The sequence below is a fragment of the Loxodonta africana genome, chromosome 20 (genome assembly GCF_030014295.1).
Source record: "Loxodonta africana isolate mLoxAfr1 chromosome 20, mLoxAfr1.hap2, whole genome shotgun sequence".
NCBI lineage: Eukaryota > Metazoa > Chordata > Mammalia > Proboscidea > Elephantidae > Loxodonta > Loxodonta africana.
In genome coordinates this window covers 55,333,023-55,355,120 of record NC_087361.1, presented here as the reverse complement: position 1 = coordinate 55,355,120, position 22,098 = coordinate 55,333,023, and the positions used below count along the sequence as shown (strand labels likewise).

Here is a 22,098-nt window from a genome sequence, read left to right as displayed (position 1 = left end):
TCTGTTTTGCTTAGTTATTGTCCTGAGTGTTTTGAGGAACTACTGGTCATTTTTTTGAGAAGGGTGGAGGAAGGGAGTGTTGTCATTACCTTGAGCTAAGTGCTGAAATCCATTTTCTGGAGTGACGTGGTGCTGAGGGACAGACATCTGTGGTTTGAGTGTAGACTCATTATGCCTTCCGTCACATTCAAGTGCCAATCAGTTAAAAGGATGCTAGAAATTACATTGAATCTTTTTATTCTATTTAAAAACTGACTTCTCTCGGTTCACACAATATGCCGGTGTATTTTTTTCACACAACTGGTTGTCTGGCTGGGTTTTTTAAGTTGTTTTGATCGTTAGAGAACTTGAGTTTTGATATAGAAAGGATTGCAGAAGCTTATTTTCACAACAGTAACAGTGGGAGTGACTTAACTATAAAGATGATTCTTTATCTGGGTGCAGTCAGCTTTCCATTCACCACACTAACAGGCCAGAGCAAATAATTTGCTTCCATTAACTCCTGACACCTCTGTACAAGTAATCAAATCGAATAGCCAGAGGGTTAGAAACCTGCATGCCTGCCCCTGGGGACAGCGGGCATATGCTTGTCATCTAAGTCAGTGATCCTTTCAGGGGGCCCACAGGTCAACACTGTGTTCACAAGGGTACTAGGATGCTGTCTGCCTTTGTTAGTCTCATTCTCTCACAAGCTTGCGGTGGAGTTTTCCAGAGGCTGTGTGACGCGTGATAACACGGCAGATTGACTACAGACACAGATATGAGGATTCACGTTCTTCTGTTGACCAGACATTGAAGAGGTTTCTGAGAAATGTAAAATAACGCCACTTCTCTCAGAAGAGTTTTCTCATATGTTAGAAACTATAACCTGTTGCCGTTGAAGCGATTCCAACTCATAGCGACCCTATAGGACAGAGCAGAACTGCCCCATAGAGTTTCCAGAAAGTGCCTGGTAGATTCAAACTGCTGACCTTTTGGTTAGCAGCCATAGCACTTAATCACTATGCCACCAGGGTTTCCTTGGAAACTATAGTTTTTTCTTTTTTAAATGAACATGTATTTATTTATATGAGTAAGTAATGGGTTTATCATTGTTATTTTTAAATGAATTAACCATTTCTGAATGTCCCCAGAGTCACCAGTGGTGGACTAGAGCTGCCTGGCTTTTGGTAGCCGATCATGAGCATATTCTTCCACCCTCAGTGACGTCACACCGGTAGCTTGAAGTTGACCGTGGTGGTAGCATTTATACCATGGAAATAGGTCAGTGCTACAAACAACTTTTTTCCCCTCTGGAGAGCCAGCTGCGAAACATTGACCAGCACAGTCTGGATATAATCCACACGGGCAAAAGCTTTTGGCAGTCTTCAGCAGTGCTGAAGAGCGGGAAGGGGTCTTGAAACCAAAAAGTTTGAGAACTGCTGTTCTAGATCATCCCTGTCCAGCGTTCCCAGCACTTACTGTTTCGACTTTCTTCCAGTCTCATATTACTTAGTTGTCCAGCCAAAATTATTTCAGGATAAGAAAAAAGACAACAGTATTTAGTCTGGGCTCTGGCACTAATTAGTTACGCAATTGTGACCAAATCATTTAACCTCTTTGGACTTCAATATTCTTATTTGTAAAATGGGAATGATCTGTCTTACCTACTTCACAGGTTTCTTGTGAGGGCCAAGTGAAAGTACAGGGGACTGGCTAAGATGAGAATATCAGTTCCAAAAGCAGGGAAAGCTGTTATCCAGACTCATGTGCCAGCTGTCGAATTCCAGTAATAAAGTAGTGCTTGTGAGAGAATGAGAGTGAAGTAGGCGAAAAAAGAAACAAAACCACACCCGTTGTCATTGAGTCAGTTCTGATGCAGGGTGCCCGTGTGTGCAGAGTAGAACTGCACCCCGTGTGTGCAGAGTAGAACTGCTGCGTGGGGTTTTCAAGGCTGTGACCTTTCAGAAGGAGATCACCAGGCCTGCCTGCTGGGGCACCTCTCGGTGGGTTCGAACCACCAGCCATTCCGTTAATAGTCAAGTGCCTAACCGTTTGTGCCACCCGGGGATTCTTGAAGCAGGCAATAACATCCTAGTATTGTTATGAGAATAGTCTTGACAGTGTTGAACCTCTTGAAACATGTTGAGGAAATGAATCTGATTTTAGTGAGGCCCAGGAGTGCAGGAAGTTCTGGCAGCCGCACTGCAGGGGTACAGTCCCCCACGGTGGTGAGCTGGGAAGGGAGCGTGCGGGAACTCGCCCTCTGGGAGTAAATGTCAAATCCTCAGGCAGTGGCCTCATGCTATTTTCTCATTTCAGGAAGTACCTGGAATTTTACATTGGGAATCTCCTTTATACACAGATGCTGTGAATTTTATTCACATTTGGATTAAAATACTGGTTGAATTTTTTTTTTTACTGGGTTGAAATTAGGAAAAAAACGGCATGGTTGAAAAATTGTCTATAGTCTGTTAAAGGAACACAGGCCTCTTTAATGTGAATTAGCTCATCCACAATTGACCAGCAGGGGAGTGATGTCAATATGATGCAGAAGTCTTGCTGGCTCGTTTAGGATTTTCCCCGCATGTTAGTGTTGTGAACTGTTCAGGGTCTCCACACAAGTGAAGAAAAAGAAAACCTTAATATTGTGAAGAATTTAAGACAAGTAGAAATGCTGCAGAAAAATCTTATCTTAGTGCAAGAAATGATTTTGAGACCGACCAAAATTTCCACTAGGTTTCATTTCCTGGGGGAGGGCAAATATAGGTGAAGAAGCTGAGAATTGATAGCGTCCTTTTAAAAAAAAAAAAAAAAAATTTTTTTTTTTTCTTTTCCCGTGCTTAAAAGAAATAACTGACAAAGGCTACCTGTAGATCATATTTTTCATTTTGGTGAACCTGGTTTCTATCCAACCTAATGGCTTCAAGAACCTACATCTCCAAAGGATCACGGGCTCTAGTTATGTGCCTGCAGAAAACTGGGCTGACTGTGAATTTAGGGGCAAAGGCTAATCGATATTTAAGCATAAACGTCTTTATTAGGATTGTCATTGTTCTTGTTAGTACTCTGCTTACAAAGTTCCATAGGTTGCGAATGGTCCACCCAACCCCATTTTTTCCTATAAGCTGTATTTTCAGCAGTGTGCTGGTCTACAGAGTGTTAGACTTTTCAGGAACGACGCAGCTGTACTTCACGAATCCAGGTTCACATTTGCAGGCCTCAGTCCATGGCAGTGTGGCTTCTGTCAGTCAGAACACACAAGTAGGCAGGCAGATATGGTACCTTTGTGTAAGACGAACCTGTGGAAACCTGTGTGCAGTGTCAGTTACTGCGTGCGCACACGTTTGTTAATCCTACAAGGATTACCTGGCTGGCGTATTGAGAGGAGTTGTTTCATCTACCTCAGACCTGACCACATGCCTTTAATTTATACAAGGCTGCTGTACTTTGTTATCACAAAATAATAAATGACATTGTAATAAGATCATGTGGGTGAAAGGTGAAAATCGTTTTGATTTCCTTTTCCTTGGCCTGGTTAACTGCCAATTAAGTGCAAATTTCTGCTTTTCGATTGAGGTCCTATTTAAATTCTATCCACTTTCAGCGCCGAGAATTTGACTGAACCAAAATGAAGTGCAACGTCGAGGGAAAGATGATAGTGAACCTACAAGAGGGAGATGGGGAATTTGAAGCGTATCGAACAGTCATTCACTGAATACTTACTGAGCACTTACTGCATACCGAGCACCCTTCTAGTCACTTAGAGGTGTTACAGGAAACAAAACACTTCTGCCCTCGTGGAGCTTCCATTCTTATGAGGGAAGAATAGGGTCACAGGATAAATAAGTGAAATAAGTAGTTTGTAAATGGTGCTGAGCGCTGTAGAGGAAGATAAAGCGAATGGGGATATGGGTTTTAAGTAAGGTGGCCAGGGAAGGTCTCACTGGAAAGTAACGTCCTGAAGGAGGTTAGAGAAGTGCTCCAGCTGTGGGAACCGCCAGAGCCAAAGCCCCATGGTGGGAACATGCCTGGCATCTTTTTGAAATAGCAGAGAGGCCAGTGGCTGAGCAGTGAGGGGGCAAGGAGGGCAGTGGAGTGGTGTAGATTAGGGAAAAGGCAAGCAGAGCGCACAGGGCCTTGTGGGCCATTGTGGAGGCCTTTGGCTTCTACCCTGAGTGAGATGGACACGTTTAGTAGTGGCTTCATTTCAGACATCCCAGTTAGCGTCTGTAGTTTATACTTTTGTCAGGCAGCCGTTAGTCATCAAACTTCTTGCCAATAGCTTGAATCTTAAGTGCACATGTTTGTAAGTGTTTCTGTTTAGAAGAAATAAAATTTATATATTTTTACCAGCCTCCTAATGAAAGCTGTATGAAAGTATTCCTAAAAATGTACATTTTTTAGATTTTATATGTTATAAGATACGTCAATAAAATAATGCACCATTTCATTGAAACAGAACCATTAATTCTGCATGTTTTCTGTTGCTGCAGTAATTTTGTAGTTGCTTTTTTTATTTTGCCTATTGTGTACATTGTGGACGATTTTCTTTATTTTAATCACGTTGGTAAATTCCGTCGTGCTGGGTTTTGCATCCAGGACTGGTTGTTATTTTGTGCCTGTGCATGTCTGTTACACTTGTCTGTGCATGTGCTGGTAATTGTATTTTCAGGACATCATTTGTCAGTCATGAAAATCAGTTTTCATAAGTAGTTTAATCAGCTGAATTTCTGTTGTGTTTTGTTTTTGAACAGCATCTTCTAAAGTCCTAAAGAGCATGTGTGAGAATTTCTACAAGTATTCAAAGCCCAAGAAAATCCGAGTGTGTGTTGGGACCTGGAACGTGAACGGAGGGAAGCAGTTTCGCAGCATAGCTTTCAAGAATCAGACGCTCACTGACTGGCTGCTGGATGCGCCCAAGCTAGCTGGCATCCAGGGATTCCAAGGTTGGCCTTTTATGGGGTGGATGTGGTTCATCAGCCCTGACTGGTTTTTTGACCTGGAAACACCCATAGCTTTCCACAGCACATAGTGATTTATGAAGAAGCTTCGGTTTATAAAGTTTGAGCCCAGTGTTTTCATAGGTCAGATCTATTAAAATCTTGCCTCTGTTTATTTTCAGACCTTTATTTTCTACTTCATGAAAAGCATAATGGTAAAATAAATCTTTTTTTGTTGATAGTTGGTTCTCAGGAAATGGGTCCACACATAAATAGGTTACTTTGAAGGCATTGCACATATTAAAAAAAAGGAAAGAACGTTCTGTTTTTATTATTTTAAATTGACACAAACCAAGCTTATTTTCTAATTGATAATTCCACTTCACTTTTCAAACCCAGTGTGCACAGCGTTTAAAACTTAGTCCTCTATCGAGTTACAAAGATAAGAGATAGCTTGGGTCACGAGCGGTCTTCCCAACATGTTGTGATGTTTGTTGGCTCTTTATAACTTTAACGGTCCTGGCTTATCCCTGTAAAGAATTGGCTGTCACTCTGTTTGGGCACTCTGCCACCAAGCTATTAATGGCCAGAACCAAATACTAAGTGAAGGATGCTTTTATTAAGGGTTTGGTGAGAACTATGAATTTGAAGCCTCCCTCATTTGTTAAGTCAACTTTAATTCCTTTTTAAAATAGCATGCAGTTACCAAATACGATATATGAAGGTGGTATGTGTAGGAAAAGGAGCCCTGGTGGCACAGTGGTTAAGTGTTCGACTGCTAACCAAAAGGTCAGTGGTTTGAAACCACCTACGGCTCCTCCGGAGAAAGATGTGGCAGTCTGCTTCTGTAGAAATTTACAGCCTTAGAAACCCTGTGGGTTTGCTATGAGTCAGAATCGTCGCAGTGGCAATGGGTTTGGTTTGTTTAATATATAGGAAATAGTTTGAGATACAGATTTTCCTTTTTCAATTATCTTTACTCAGTTACATCTTAAACTCTGAGTTTATCCCCCAACTTTTAGTAAAATGTCTCCTCTTTCACTTACATCGGGCTTGATATGAAGTTGTAGTCATGGTAATAATAAAATAGTAGCTAATACCACAATTCTAAGTACTTCGCATGTGTTCATTTAATTCTTAAAACTAGACCTATTACGTAGACACGATTATTATTCCAGTTTTACAGATGAGGAAACTGAGACACAGAAAGGGAAGTCACCTGCCCAAGGTCATGCCAGTCACGGCTAAGCCAGGATTTGAACTCAGGCAGTTTGGTTCCAGGGTCTGTGCTATATTGTATCATGTGTGTGAAGTTTGGGTGAGGTGCTTAGCTTCTCTAAAGCCTCAGGTCCTGTCTATAAAATAAAGGCAAAAATAATCTCTCATAGGGCATTTGGTATTAAATCAGATGATGGCCGCATGGACCTTGCACACAATAACCCGAACCAAAAACCAAACCCGTTGCCGTTGAGTTGATTACGACTCATAGCGAACCTATAGGACAGGGTAGAACTGCGCCATCAGGTTTCCAGGGAGTGGCTGGTAGATTGGAACTGCCAGCCTTTTGGTTAGCAGCTGAGCTGTTAAACCACTGCACCACCAGGGCTCCTTGCACACAATAGCAGTCAATAAATAATTGTATTTTGTTTATCGTTATTCATTGTATTATAGACTCTCTCTAGCCATTTGTCCTCATTTCTGAACACCAGAAGACTCATGGGCTGCTTACCTCACAAAGCTTCTGTACGTTTTAAGTGCCTGTCAGCTATGAGAGAGCTAACAGCTGGAATGGAGTAATAGGTTTTAACCTTGGATCTCTTCTACTGTTTTCCTGGAATCCCTCTACCCAGGAAATAGCAAAAAGATCAAGCCTGCGGTTTTCAAATTTGAATGTCAAAAATCCCTCCCAACTGTTCCCTCTAATTTGCATGGTTTTTCAGCCACTTTTTTTTCCAATCTTGAATCAGTTCAGCCTTTGAGAAGTGGCTTGTTTCTCAGCTGTACACACTTCAGCAAAAATTCTGTCAAGGTGATTTCTGATAGGACTTAAGGATCTTCAAGAAGAACAATCTTGAAGTAGTGTAGCAAATGTAGGACATCTGGATAGAAGTTTAAAGTAATTTTGTCCCACTCATGAGTCTTTACCTTTAATCTGAATTTGGTTGAACTTAAATGGATTTTTATGGGATCTGGTACTGATCTTTGTTGTGTTGAGAGGGTTGCCATTTGGCTAAGTGTATATTAAAAAGTCTTTCTTGGGTGTTAATTATAGATAAAAGAAGTAAGCCAACTGATATATTTGCAATTGGTTTTGAAGAAATGGTGGAGTTGAATGCTGGAAACATTGTGAATGCAAGGTAAGCCAGCCAGGTGCCACATGGGAAAAATTTCTAGTCGAGGGATGGACGGCAGTTAGCTAAGTAGTAGTTAGAAAGATAGACTAAGATAATGTGTGTATGTGAAGGTGCTTTGTAAACTGTAAAACAGCAGTTCTCAAACTTTCTGGTCTCAGGGTCCCTTTATACACTTTAGTCTCGAAAGTATTTTTTAATACGGTTCTCTCAATATTTTATCGTATTAGAAGTAAAAACAGACATTTTTAGGACATTTAATTCATTTTAAAATAACAATAATAAGCCCACTCTGTGTTAATATAAATAACTTTTTTTTTTTAAATAACTTTTTTTTTATATTCTACGACAGAAATTGTAATGAGAAGGGTGACATTGTTTTGTAGATTAACAAATCTCTGAAATAACTGAATTCTTCCTTGTACTTTTTTATCAGTCTGTTACAACATGTGAAGAAAATCACATAGCTATGTAATTGAAAAAGGAAGAGCTTTAAGAGACTCTTCAGACAATTTCTTCTTTAATGCTATACCAGAACTCAACAAGGACGTTTTTAAAGATTAGGTGTGATGTGGAATCTGAGACTATCAGTGAACTCTTTATCCTCTGTTATATTAAATTCATTAGTCAACCTTTTACCCTTGTATGATTTTGTAACACCGTGTATTGGTGATTTGAAAAATAATGGTTCACTGAGTTATTACACAGATATTCCACATTCTGACAAATTTAATTATACACCATCAAAGAGTTGTGTTCATTAACATAACCACCCATGTCATCAGAAAATTCTGGAAGTACTGAGAAGCTGTCGAGATCACAGTGACAGGTACATATTTGCCAGAATTCTAGTTTTTGCTTGCAAACTCAAGTTTTATCATTGCAACTAAATACTGCCAGTTGTTACCCTTGAAGCGACAGCCTTGGTTGAGAAAATGTTTGCCAAATACCCAAGTCTTTCGTTAGCTCTTCAAGTAAGATTGTCCTTCCTGAAGAAAGTGGCAGTTCAGCTCACAGGTGAAACCGTCCCGAGCTTTACGTCGAGACAGCCATTGTGCTCAGTACACAGCAGAAGTGCTTTTCCTTTTATTCCCCATCCATCAGACGGTTTCAAAAAGATGCGACTTGGGTTAAGATTTGATACAGTTGGTAATGTTACTGCTTCATCGAGGGCATTCTTAGTGAAGTTAATGTTTTTTTACTGTGAGTGCTTGGTGGTGAGGACTGACACCCAGTGCCTGGGGTCATGCTAAGGCATCAGCACTTCTACCCCTTGTTTCTTCTGCACCATCAGTGTAAATGTCCGTGAACACACTGAAAAAGGCAAGCCCTGCCTTTTATTATGAGAACAGTTTGGACCTCTTGGGTTTCGGGAACCCTTTAGGGGTGTCTCCAGACCACACTTTGAGAACTCCTACTCTGACGCCTTATTGCAAATACAGTTTATTGGGCTGAAATTTAAAAGCTTGAGTGTTCTATTTTAACATAAAATATGCTTTGTATTTTAAGTTTGAGCAGTTGCCCATGTCTTATGACATTTTTAAGATTTTTCAGGATAAAATTCTGGGCGGAAGTAGTATGGTATAGTCATCAACTTTACAAATTGCAGTTTTTTTCCTAGCTAAAGTGAATAGCAGTTTATATCAGGGAAGTAGAAAAAACATCTGTCTTCATTCATTTTGTTGTTTTGAGTATTTTTTCTGAAAATGTCTGTTCAGGTCTTATAATAGAACTTAATCTTAGGGTTCCTCCTGCCAAACAGAGTGTTCAGTTATTTGTCTAAATGGAGTTTAACCACATAATTCTTTACTAAAGTGATGGTTATCCACTCCTTTATTAACCAGTGTCCACTAAGGAGTTGCTTTAGGTGCTGCAGATACATCAGTGAATACAGGATACAAAACTCCTTACCTTCATGGGCTTTATATTCTAGTGGGAAGAGACAGACAATAAACAAAACTGTAACAGGTAAATCAGAGGGCACGTTAGAAGAGGATCAGTGCAGTGGAAAATGCATAGAGGTAAAGGGGTCAGGTGTGTGAGGTGAAAAGGTGTTTGCAGTTTTAAATGGAATGATCAGGGTGGGGTTTATTGAGGAGAGACCTGAAGGAAGGGGGAAGTAAGTTGTTCTCAGTTCAGAATCAGAGTCAGAGCAGCAGGATTACGGCAGAAAAGATGCAGCACCACCCTGGAGGGGTGTTTGCCCCCACCCTGAAAAAGAAAAATGGGCTTGTTTCCTAATCAGACCTCTACATCAGACGGCTGGTTTATAGGAAATATGAAGACATACTCAGCCAGTCCAGACTGTTGAACATTCCAGAAGGCAAATGTCACGGTTTGTAGGAAATATGAAGAACAGAGGGACAAGCGAAGACACCATGAGGACACACTCAGCCAGGCCAGACTGTTGAATGTTCTAGAAGGCAAATGTCACAGTTCATAGGAAATACGAGGAACAGAGGGACAAGACAAGACACCATGAGGGCACATTCAGCCAGTCTAGACTGTTGGGCATTCTAGAAGGCAAATGTCACAGTTTCTTTAAAAAAGAAAAAAAAAAAAAACCCAAAAAACTGGGCATTTAAAAGAGGGAGTGGACATTGAGAGAGGATTAAAGATTAAAAGAGATTCAAGAGGTAGAATAGATATACCATTTATAGAGTAGACACACTGTGTAAGCCTTGTTGGACTTGTAGGCCTTGTTTTAAAGAAACGAACTGTAAGAAGGGAGAATTGGGGAGATCTGAACCAAGGGTTAGATGATGATAAGGAGGTGTTACTGCTAAAATGGTAATGACCTTGTGATTCTATGAACATGTCTGTTGGGTTAGAGATGCATACTGATACCTGTACAGGTGAAGTGATGTGCCTTAGAATCGGTTAAAATGCTCCAGATTTACAAAAAAAAAAAAGGGGCAGGGAGGATAAAAAAAGATTGGCAAAATGTTGATAATTGTTGAAGTTGTGTGATGGGTATTTGGTGGTTGACTATAGTAAGTTTTTAAAAAGACATTGATCGTAATTCAGGAAAATAAGCGAGTTCCTATTTTCGTTGTCAAAGAGCCATAGATTAGATTTTGAATTATGGTGTTCTTTTGGTGAAGTTTTGGAGTTTCCTTTTAAAAGGAAACAAAACAAAACACCAGCCTACATATAAATATTTCACTACTGACGTGGCTTCCGTGACTATTGGTAAGTCGTACGAAATTTGGGCATATTAAGATATAATTGGCAGTTGTCTTATGAAATAGGCTATTGTTAATGTCTTTTAAGAGATTCCCTTTTGAATATCTTATGGTAGCACAACTAATCAGAAGCTCTGGGCCGTGGAACTTCAGAAGACAGTCTCCAGAGACAACAAGTATGTGCTGCTGGCCTCTGAGCAGCTGGTGGGCGTCTGCCTCTTTGTTTTTATCAGACCACAGCATGCTCCTTTTATCAGGTCAGTAAACCGAGCACTCGCTAAAGGCTACTTTCTACCATTAGCAAGGAAGCAAGAAAAAGGCCTAGAATATTTGCTGCTTCAGAGAGACACGTATGCATTATTGTTTTAAATTGTCCTGATGAAAGAGTCATTAATAACTGCAGTGGGCTGTCTCACAGCACCGCTCTTGAGGCGCCATGTGCTCTGCAGTTAGAGGATCCTATATGTTCTTCATTTCTTGTGGGCATGGAACCGTGGACATTGCAGGTATTTGATTCAGAATTCTGTGTTTTCAAGGGATGTTGCAGTTGATACTGTGAAGACTGGGATGGGAGGTGCAACTGGGAATAAGGGGGCAGTTGCCATCCGGATGCTGTTCCACACCACCAGCCTCTGCTTCGTGTGCAGCCACTTTGCTGCGGGGCAGTCACAGGTGAAAGAGAGAAATGAGGATTTCGTAGAGATAGCGCGGAAACTGAGTTTTCCCATGGTAAGCTCCGCTGCTTGTTCTTGAAGACGAAGCTTTGAAACGTATTTTAATTTACCTCGAGTTCCATATCAGTCTTTTTGAAAATTTAAGGCAGTTCCTAGGAACATCAGCACCATTCACCTAAATAGATCCTGGGTGTGTTGTTACCATTAGGTCATAGGAGGGTGGGAAGCATATCTGAGGTAAATGCTGCTTCGAATTTAAAATTCTGTCTCATTGCTTCCAGGGAAGGATGCTGTTTTCCCACGATTATGTGTTTTGGTGTGGAGATTTCAACTACCGAATCGATCTCCCTAACGAAGAAGTTAAAGAGCTTATAAGACAGCAAAATTGGGATTCTCTTATAGCAGGAGATCAGCTAATCAATCAGAAGAATGCTGGACAGGTATGTCTGTACTTTGCATTGGGGAGAGTGGTACTGTTTGTATCTTAGGGGATTTTTAGTAATGAAACATGCTTTCCATAATTATGGCGTGTGTGTATATTTTTAATCTTAAAGTCTCTTATTATATATATATACATATTTAATAGTATGTATTTTATATACATATTTTACATGCGTATGTATATTAATGTGTTATATATATGTATATGTTATATATATGTAGTCTAACAGATAAAGAATTACCATTCCTTAAAAAAAGAAAAGAAGACCCATAGTGCACAGGAGGGAAAATATATTATGTCTCTGTAAGATTCACTTTCAAGTGGTAAAGGATACACATTTTTGTTTTATTTTTTTCCGTAATAAGTGAGTTCAGGATCTTAGTCTTCAAGACTGCTTTTTGACTTTAAGATCCTATGCTGATCTGTTTGTATTTCGTCTCTTGTTTCTCCTATCATTTGCCTTTTTGAAACACTGCTTAAAACTTGTGACCACAAAATTTGGGAATTTTTTTTTTTTTAAGTCGAGGTGCGTGGAGGCCACTTGGTATGGTGTCTGGTGGTCATGTGACTGGAATTCCCACCGTTGGGCACTGAGTACCCTTTTGAAGCCTCGCTTCATCATTTGAGAATGAGCCGTTAGGCTAGATAGTTTCCAGAAGCCCACGCAGCCCTCAGATGTCTGCTGTAGCTCATAGTCTAGTGGAATCCCCATATTTGTCTTTTTATAGTTCGTTTAATTGAAGGTCAAACAAGTGGTGTGAAGGTGGCCACGACTTAGGCTGTTTTTTTCTTGAGCTTTGCTCCATTCAGTTGGAAGTGTCTGTCCATCAGAGATGTATGAATTTCGGTGTGAGATTATCCAGCCTCTGATGGACTTTTCAGGAACACCTGCCTGAATAAAAACGGAACTTTTCACTTTTTACCTTTTAGAATAACTTACTGTGTATATGTTTATTTTAGATTTTTAGAGGATTTTTAGAAGGGAAAGTAACTTTTGCTCCGACATATAAGTATGATTTGTTTTCTGATGACTATGACACCAGTGAAAAGTGCCGCACCCCAGCCTGGACGGACCGTGTCCTCTGGAGAAGAAGGAAGTGGCCTTTTGATAGATCAGGTTGGGAAATGAAATGGACTTCTTCATTTAAATGGATTTATGCACATTTCATGAGGGAGAAGGGAATGATAGGAATATTAAATGAGAACAGGAGAGCTATTTTATTTCAACGAAAGTTATCCAGAATAGAATAAACAGAATTTAAATATGAATGATGCCAATATGTTTAGATACTCTCAGACCTGCTTATGATAGATTTGATTCATTTTCAGTCCATTTTCTTTTTAGTGACATAATTTCATATAAAAAGAAGCAAGGAAACTTTTATGTGGTATTTTCAATTGAATGCTAATTAAGGTTTTTAACTGGAATGATTAAAGTGGCTTGCAAGTATTTCGAACTGCCTCTTGTCTGCTTGAATTATTTATGAAGCATCTTTGGTCAGAGGCCTTTAAGTAATCTCAGAAGTAAAGTCACATCCTTAAATTAATTTTTATTAAGTAAAGCATAAAATGATAATTTTACTGAAAAAAGCTCTTCTAACTTAGAGAATTCTAGCCTTGCCTGCCTGTTAACAAGCGTGTCAGGTATTCTAGCCTCAGACACATAAAGCCAGTGAAAAGCAGGAAGCAGCTCCTTGCTCCATGTGATCTGCTGGGTTGATGCAGCTTCTCTTGTACTTTGTTTTATCTGACTGCAGCTGAAGATTTAGATCTTCTAAGTGCGAGTTTTCAGGATGAAAGCAAAATCCTGTACACCTGGACTCCTGGCACGCTGCTGCACTACGGACGGGCTGAGCTGAAGACTTCGGACCATAGGTTTCAGCGGTTTCTGTATTTCTAATGATGCTTGAAATTTGTTTGAAATATCCCCTTTCTTAAACATTTCTAATACATATGTTCTTTCTGTGTCTTCAGGCCTGTCGTTGCCCTGATTGATATAGATATATTTGAAGTTGAAGCTGAAGAAAGGCAAAACATTTATAAGGAAGTGATTGCAGTTCAGGGTCCCCCAGATGGCACAGTACTGGTCTCAATCAAAAGTTCTTTACCAGAAAATAATTTTTTTGATGATGCTTTGATTGATGAGCTTCTCCAGCAGTTTGCAAGTTTCGGTGAAGTTATACTCATAAGGTGAGGAAAATATTTATTACCCTATGTTTTTTATTTATAAATAATAGTTTCTATGTTAGAAATAACCTCGGTGTTTGAATAGTCTGTGTTTGTATCTACAAACTAAAGAAAAATCATACCATAGATACGTAATTCGAAGAACACAAAGGTTTTGAAACCAACTCAGAGTTAAATAGTGAAATGTGATACGAACAGTTGAGGTCGAAAATAAGTGCAGATTTAGGTATGATCTTTCAAGATTCCTATACTCGTCTCACGTACTTTGGACATGTTATCAGGAGGAACCAGTCTCTGGAGAAGGACATCATGCTTGGTAAGGTAGAGGGTCCACCAAAAAGAAGAAGCCCCTCAATACGATGGATTAACACAGTGGCTCCAATAGTGGGCTCAAGCACAGCAACGATTGTAAGGATGGCACAGGACCAGGCAGTGTTTCATTCTGTTGTACATAGTATTGCTGTGGGTCAGAGCCGGCTTGACAACACCTAACAACAGCAACAACATACAAAATAACATATAACAAAGCCATGTAGCGAAATGCAGCCATGATTACCATTCTCTTTTTTTTAAAGAAAGACCAGAGTGGAGTGAATTTATACCCCGTAAGCTTTTTAAGCTTAAGAAATTTGAGGTTTTAATTTAAGTATGTTTTATTTCCAGCCAGTGGAGAAGCAGCACAGCCAGATGAATAGTCAGGAGTCATCTCTGCCGTTTTTGGTTTCCCTTGTTGACTTAAACCATCTGCTTTTGCAGAGCCAGGCACCTCTTTCCTTTTTCAAAATATGTTCTTTTCCAAGTGTACAGCGATTTTGAGCGATTGAATGACATATATGTATCTGAATTTCATAGGGAAGAGGTACTGTTGAATTTCTATGCTGCTTATTTGCTTATTTGAGTATATTTTTATAGATATTTGGTGGGTAAATTTCCATACTAGGTGTCATGGAGCAGCTGAGAAGGCACAGAAGACTTGATTCCTGCTTGTAATCTAGTTGGGATGACCACTCCACGTGCGATGGCTTCCAAGACCCTAAACAGCGTTAGTCCCCAGAATTGAGATGGTGTAGTTTCAGTAGAGCCGAGAATCGTGCCTAAGAAATCTGGAATACTTTCAGAGAGTAAATTAGCGAATAGAGAAGAAATCATATTTAGACGTCCCACAAATCTTTTCATAAAGATCTACCCCAAAGCCTTAAAACTAAGCAAAAAAAAAATTTCCAGAATCTCAAGATTCCAGCGCAAGTACGTAGTGAAATCTCCAAGTCTACAGATGACAGTAAGCTTTGCCAAGTACGGAAATGCCAAACCACCAAGAGCATCATGTGAATCATGTGAGTAGGCTGCAAAGTAGCGGATAAGTGTCATTATGAGAAAATGTAAGAGTGCTCCGGCCTAGAAATGGTCCAAACCGTACCTGAAAGAGGAAGGACTCTGACATGGGAAAAAGACCTGCTGGTCTTCATAACCCAGGCCCTAGAGAACTTGATGTGCAGCTGGGGCCAAAGCTTTCCCCAAAGTGCTTGTCATCATTAGGAAATGTATTGGTAACAAAACAAGAGATTATTTTAACATCATAAAACATCCTATCCACACCTTAATATTCTACCTATTGCACCTGAAGACAGCCTCATTGGAAAAGAAAAAGCAGACAGTTAAACAGGGAGAAGACTGCCCTGAGCAATGAGGCTAAACTGATTATTACTTTTTAGTCAAGAATAAAGGAGCCCTGGTGGTGCAGTGGTTCAGTGCCCGGCTGCTAACCAAAAGGTCGAACCCATCAGCCACTCTTCGTGAGAAAGATGTGGTGATCTGCTCCTGTAACAATTACAGCCTTGGAAATCCTGTGGGCAGCTCTCCTCTGTCCTAGATGGTTGCTATGAGTCAGAATTGACTCAACGGCACTGCGTTTTAGTCTAGAATAAGACAGTTCTTAAGGAGTGACTGAAGTCTGTAAATCTGTTTCCACTGAAAGAAGAGGTTCCCTGGTAATGTAAGTGGGGGAAAATGAGATGCATATAGATACTGATATTAGTTGGGGTAGGGGAAGTGTGCGGAGGAAGCTTTTACCCTAGTGAGTAAAAACCAGGGGAAAACCAAGCTTCCAAAATGGCCTCCAAAAACTCGTGGATGTGAGGCGGATAATCGAGGGTAGTGGTGGTTCAGTGGTACCATTTCTTGCCTTTGGTGTCGGAGCCCTGGGTTTGATTCCCAGTCAGCTCTCTCGTGCACGGCCACCACCTTCTGTCAGCGAAGGCAACTTAGTAATTTATATCAAAGACTTTGGAAGTCACGGACCTTGGTTACGTTTGAGTGATAGTAGAAATTTGTTCCAGGCTTTTGATTTCAACTGCTTAAGACACTTGTGCACACTTTTTTTTTTTTTGCCTTTTCTTCTTACTATCTACAATCTATAGTTTTGACTCCTACTTTTAAGTGTATATGTGTGTGTACGTTATGTGTTCTCCCCTCTCTCATCTTTGAAAAACCTTTGAAAATTTCTGAACTTGATTTATACAGTTGGGGATAGTTTGACTCATAAAATTGTTTTAAATAAGACTGATAATGTTACACATGGTTTTGTTCTTTTTTGTGTGATAACCTGATTTGTTAGCAGTGACCAACCTCCTCAGAACTTGTTCTAATACCCCTTTCATTTTTCCTTTTGGGAGTTTTTTGTTTCAAAATTATCAACTTAGAATCATAGCAGAGGCCATCGAAGTCCCTATAAATGGCTTGTCAGTGATCAAAGACAAGGACCATAAATGGCTCCCTGGGCCAGTCTTTACTGACATCTCCGTATCTTCTTTCCTGGTCAAAGGGAATTTCCTTCAGGGAAGTCACTGCAACAGTGAGATAGTATCGAACTTACGGGTCAGGAGGCCTTATAGAGTGAGTTTGAACAAATCACTTACCCTATGGCCCTTTTTTCCTCTTCAGTGAAATGAAGGGTTGGATTACCAGGGATCATAAAGGGAGGTCCACAGGTCTCCTGGCAGACTGTCTTATTAGCATAAAATTTAAAGGAATTTGACTTTGAATGCTTTCGGGGGAGAGTGCCCTGTCTTGGTCACCAGCAGCCCTGCTGCTCTTCCTCCTCTATTTGTTTACACAGTTTATGTCACCTTCCTGGCCCCTGTCCTAACCTGGCCCCTGTAGGCCCTTGTTAATGAGTCATCATTGGGATAGTTATGCCTAATATATTAATTATGCTTTTTATTTTTATTTTTTTAAAGGTTTGTAGAAGATAAAATGTGGGTTACATTTTTGGAGGGAAGCTCTGCCTTGAATGTTCTGAACCTAAATGGTAAAGAGGTAATGTAGCATTTGTTGTTCTGAAACCATTCAGAAGTTAAGTGTCTATATATTCTTGTAGATGTACAACAAAATCATCTAAATGTATTTTTAATTCAGGCAGGTTAAGCCCTTATGACATGCTTGAGGATTTATAGGTTAAATATTTTTTATTTAGAGTAAGTTTCTGATTAGCCTAGGGTTATTTTGATCCTTCCCTGAGACATTAACCATTGATACAGACTAAAGGAAAAGGGAGCCCTGGTGGCTTGGTGGTTAAGAGCTTGGCTGCTAACCAAAAGGTCAGCAGTTCAGATGCACTCGCCACTCTTTAGAAACCATATGGGGTAGTTCTACTCTGTCCTGTAGGGTTGCTCTGAGTTGGAATTGACTTGGCGGCAGCGGGTTTGGGTTTTTTGGTTTTAAGAAGAAAACGTTTGCCAATTTGATTTCCATTATTATGTTACATTTCATTATATAAAATGTTTAAGTTTTTAATTGAGAGTAAGTATTCTGGCTCATCTGTATAGCAGAAAGGATTTTTATCAAATGAAGAAAATATTTATAAGAGAACAAGGGGGGAGGGTGCTCTTTGTTCCTAGGCACTTGTTTTATTGACTTGGGTCATGGTGCCCAGATACCTCATTTAAGCATACGTAATATGATTCCCATGGCTAACAGTCCCACTGAGAGAAGCTTTCATTAGTTGGAGATATTCTTAACCTGTGATTCAAAATATCATTGATGTGGGAAGTTTACAGTGACGGCCTGGGAACAGTTCTCTGAAATGGTGTGTCTGTCAATTTTTTCTGAATGTTTTTAGACAAATCTTAAATCTCTAAATATATGGTTACTGGAGAGATGGACTGAAATCCAGGCCTGATGTCTCCAACAGAGAGCAGCTGAGTAAGGATCTCCTAAGCTTTTCTTCTGTTACATTACAGCCTAGAAAAGACCTTTATTTACCACCACAGGCTTTAAAAAAAATTTTTTTTTTTATTGTGGTGAAAATATGCATAACAAAACATATACCATCTCAACAGTTTTTACATGTATTTAGTGACATTTGATTGCATTCTTCAAGTTGTGAAACCCTTGTCACTATCCCACCTCAGGCTTTTTTAAGGGCGGGTTGGGAGCAGCACGACTCGACAGCACTGGGTTTGGGAGCAGCGTTTAAACTGGTTAAAAATTCAGTGTGCATAGAGGGATTGTGTTGAATTGCGTCTCACTCAATTAACTTCTACACCATTTCATAGTACAACCAAGGCAGTCATGGTATTCCAAAATAGTCTGTTTTCACGCCAGTAAATCTTTATCTTATATCTCTTTTTGTTCAACTAGTTACTGGGTCGGACTATAACTATCACTTTAAGAAGCCCAGACTGGATCAAAACTTTGGAGGAAGAAATGAGTTTGGAGAAAATGAGCGTACCATTGCCGTTGTCAACGAGCTCCACCCTGCTTGGCGAAGATGCCGAGGTGACGGCAGATTTCGACATGGAAGGTTTGTTTATTGAGCGCGTTTACTTGTGTGGTTCTAGATGAGTTTCCTTTCGATCTGTAAAGTCTTACTATCCGATTTCATCCTTCTCCTCCTCCTTAGAGCACAAATGGCCGTTTTAATTAGGTTTTGTTTTGCATCGCATTGTGTTGATTTTGCTTATTACCTATCTTGAAATGCATTTGCGATTTTGCCATTCACACTTGCAGACATTTACAAACGCTGGTTTATATTCCTGCGTGATGAGAGCTCAAGTTGGTATTATTAGTGTCTAGTTTCCCTCTACTAAATGTAGTTAGGTAAAAAAAAAAAAAAGTTCAGAGTAGGTGCTCTGACATCAGAAATGAGTTCAGAATCGTGACTACAAAGGAAAATATGTTCCAAGGTAATTTTAAAAGTGCCAGGAACACAAGCATTTGAAACTGAACCAAGCCATGTAAATGTGGCCATTTTAGGTTTGGAATTGGGATGTTGGGAAAGGCTTCCCAGAGGAATTGAAACTTGAGAATCTGCAGGCTGAGCGAGAATTAGAGTAAAGAGGGTAGAGAGGATTGATCCAGGAAGAAGACAAATGCACAGATGGCAGGGCGGGAAGTGTATCTACAGTCGATTATACAAGTGTAGCTTGTGAGGGGGAGATGAAGAAGGATGGCTGCAGGAGGAGGAGCAGGTATGGGGTGGGAGATGGACTCGCTTTTTTCCATGTTGAATTTGCAGTGCCTGTGAGTTGATTAGGTGCAGGTGGTGGCTCCAGGTGACACCATATCATCTGTTGGAGTGTCCAGTAGGATTATGTAGAGAAGGGAGAGAACTAGTCCGGATCCAGTCCTGAGGAACACTGACTTCAATATTAAGCAGAAGGCTGTCTGTAAAAGGAAAACAAAAAGAAAAAACCGAAATATCAACCAGGAGAATATAAACCAAAACACCAAACCCATTGCCATTGAGTCAATTCTGACTCACAGCGATCCTATAGGACAGAGTAGAACTGCCCTATAGGGTTTTCAAGGCTGTAAATCTTTACAGAAACAGACTGCCACATCCTTCTCCCAAAGAGCGGCTGGTGGGTTTGAACTGCCGACCTTTCAGTTAGCAGCTGAGCACTTAACCACTGTGCCACCAGGGTTCCTCAGGAGAATATAAGAAAAAAAGAGTATAGTGGCATAAAAATAAGGAAAGACCATAAAAAGGAGGGAGTAGTCAGTGATGTTCTGCCACAGAGATGAGGAGAAACAAAGACTGTGACTTGTCCTTTGGATTTGATACCAAGGGGAGGTTGTTGATGACATTCACGAGAGTGATTTCAGTGGCGTGATGAAGCCAGGTGGTGGTAAATTGAGGTACCAGTGGAAGGTGAAGAAGTGGAAGTGCCTGTGAACAACTTTTTAAAGGGGTTTGGCTAAGATGGGGGTGTGGGTATGGGGAGAAGAGAACTGTTTTTCCAGAGAGATTGAGGATCCAAGCAGTGTTGTCAGAGGCCCGAGATTGCTTAAGGCTGTTGGAAAAGCGCCGGGAGAGGAGAAAGGGCTGATGAAGTTGGGGAACGGCAAGGCAGAACACGTCATAGAGCAAGGTCACTGAGAAAACTGGAGTGGGTTGGACCGCAAATACCTGAGTGCCGGCTCAGGGGCAGGTTGTTGAAGGGGGCTCTCATCTTACAAATTTTCTTTTCTCTGTGAAGCTTAGAGGTGAAGTTACCTGCTGGAGTAGGGCAACGCACAGTTTTCGCAGAGTTGAGAAGGCTCTAGATACAGCTCCTGTGGAGAAAGGGTGAGGGGAGAGCCAACCGTGGATGGCCAGGCAGCTTCGAAAGCCCAGCTGAGGCTGAAAATGGCACATTTAATGTGACTTGGGTCATCAGGATTGCGAGGTTTTCTTTAGCAGCAGCAGCCCATGTGCAACTTCAGAGAGAGTAAATGGAATTGATCCAGGGCTGGGGTTTTGTCAAGCAGGTGCTATGGAAGAAGTGATGTAGGGAAACAATTGAGGTAAAGAACCGTAAAATCTAGATAGATACAGAAGAAAACAAAGTCAGATGTGACCAGGGCATTTATTTAGGTTGTTGAATGGGCTGTCCCTCTGGAATTTGATGTTGCACAGAAAGATGGTAGCACCCAACTTACCCTCTTGCTCTCTGTCAGTCCTGTGAATGGGCTCAGATGACCAGAATGATGGAGGTTGGGGATTACTGCAACAAGTGGGGGTGGCATAAGCATCAGAGAAATCGGCCTTTTTGATGGAGGTTGGAAGATTAATGTTCTGGCATCAGAATTAGGTTGCAAGGGGTACTGTGACCCCACTTTGCAACCCTGAGGTACGTGGGATGAGGAGACTTGAGGGAGAGTCAGTGTTCAGCTGAAGCAAAGGTGTGCGTGGGTAAGGGGAGTGTGAGGGGAAGGGGAGTGAGGAGACTGAGGGAAGGCTTATGACTGTGGCTGTCTGAGAGCCAGCCCCAGGGTGTGGGTAGAGGGGGTCCCATAGAACACAGCAGAAACTTGGGAGGGAGAGCAATAAACTTTTGAGTCATCACTGAGATAGCTGCTTGGGAATTTAAAAGCCCATTTGGTCAACCCAGGTCCTGGCTTGTCGCCACTCGCATCCCGCTGTTGCTCTGAGATGCTAAACTATCTTTAATTACTTTTTCTCTAAGAGAGTTTATACTAATTCTAGTTTTATACATATAAATTTTGTTTATACATGCCTATGTGCGTATTCCACGTATGTTTGCAATGTAAAAATATTAGCATGTTTATTCTGTGTGTTTAACCCCTTAAAACTTCGGTAGGGAAAAAAGAATCTCTGAGAAAGTTTACATGGTGGTACCGTGTGTAACCTCGGTTTTCCCCAGGTGATGTTGATGACTACAGTGCAGAAGTAGAGGAAATCCTTCCTCAGCATCTCCAGCCGTCTTCAAGCTCTGGCCTGGGTGCTTCGCCAAGCTCTTCACCCCGGACCAGTCCCTGCCAGTCACCTACCATAGCAGAGGCTCCTGTACCGCCCCCTCCTGTAAGACCAAGCAGAGCACCGTCAAGAACTCCGGGACCTCCAAGTTCACAAAGTGTGTATTTTATTTTAAAGTTTTCTGTGACTTTCTTTTAGCCAGTGTGTTTGATTTTACCTGGTCAGATCTCTGATGCAGTTGAGTCTCCTTTAAGAGGAGACATTCTTGCTTGACTTCTATACCCCTGTGTTTTCTGAGCATACAAAGGAGGAGGACTTGTAGATTATAAGCCCTCACCGGAAAAGAAACTCATCATTGCTATCAAAGACGAAAAATTTCAAATCATTTTTTATGTGGTCAGGTTTGTCCATTTCTTAAAATTGACAGTTTTCTATTATGATGGTAAATGAAACAACAGCATGGTAAGAACACTTTGCCATAAATCTTACTGATTTGGGCTGACCTATAAGGAGCCTGGGGGCACAATGATTAAGTGATCGGCTGCTAACTGAAAGACCAGCAGTTTGAACCCACCAGCCGCTCTGTGGGAGAAGAGATCTAGTGATCTGTTCCTATAAAGTTTACAACCTAGGAAACC

At 40.8% G+C, this 22,098-nt stretch overlaps 1 protein-coding gene across 7 annotated transcripts in view; it reads left to right on the top strand.

Annotated features, from left to right (window-relative positions):
- Nucleotides 1–22,098, top strand: part of SYNJ1 (synaptojanin 1) — an 87,634-nt gene that overhangs the window by 47,214 nt on the left and 18,322 nt on the right. For all 7 annotated transcript variants that reach the window (XM_064273190.1, XM_064273188.1, XM_064273187.1 and 4 more), the window contains 11 exons: nt 4,737–4,928; nt 7,195–7,279; nt 10,575–10,715; nt 10,995–11,187; nt 11,414–11,572; nt 12,535–12,691; nt 13,332–13,449; nt 13,549–13,764; nt 16,998–17,076; nt 18,400–18,562; nt 21,408–21,617. In XM_064273190.1, coding sequence (XP_064129260.1) covers nt 4,737–4,928; nt 7,195–7,279; nt 10,575–10,715; nt 10,995–11,187; nt 11,414–11,572; nt 12,535–12,691; nt 13,332–13,449; nt 13,549–13,764; nt 16,998–17,076; nt 18,400–18,562; nt 21,408–21,617 — 1,713 coding nt within the window. The remainder of the gene's footprint in view (nt 1–4,736; nt 4,929–7,194; nt 7,280–10,574; nt 10,716–10,994; nt 11,188–11,413; nt 11,573–12,534; nt 12,692–13,331; nt 13,450–13,548; nt 13,765–16,997; nt 17,077–18,399; nt 18,563–21,407; nt 21,618–22,098) is intronic.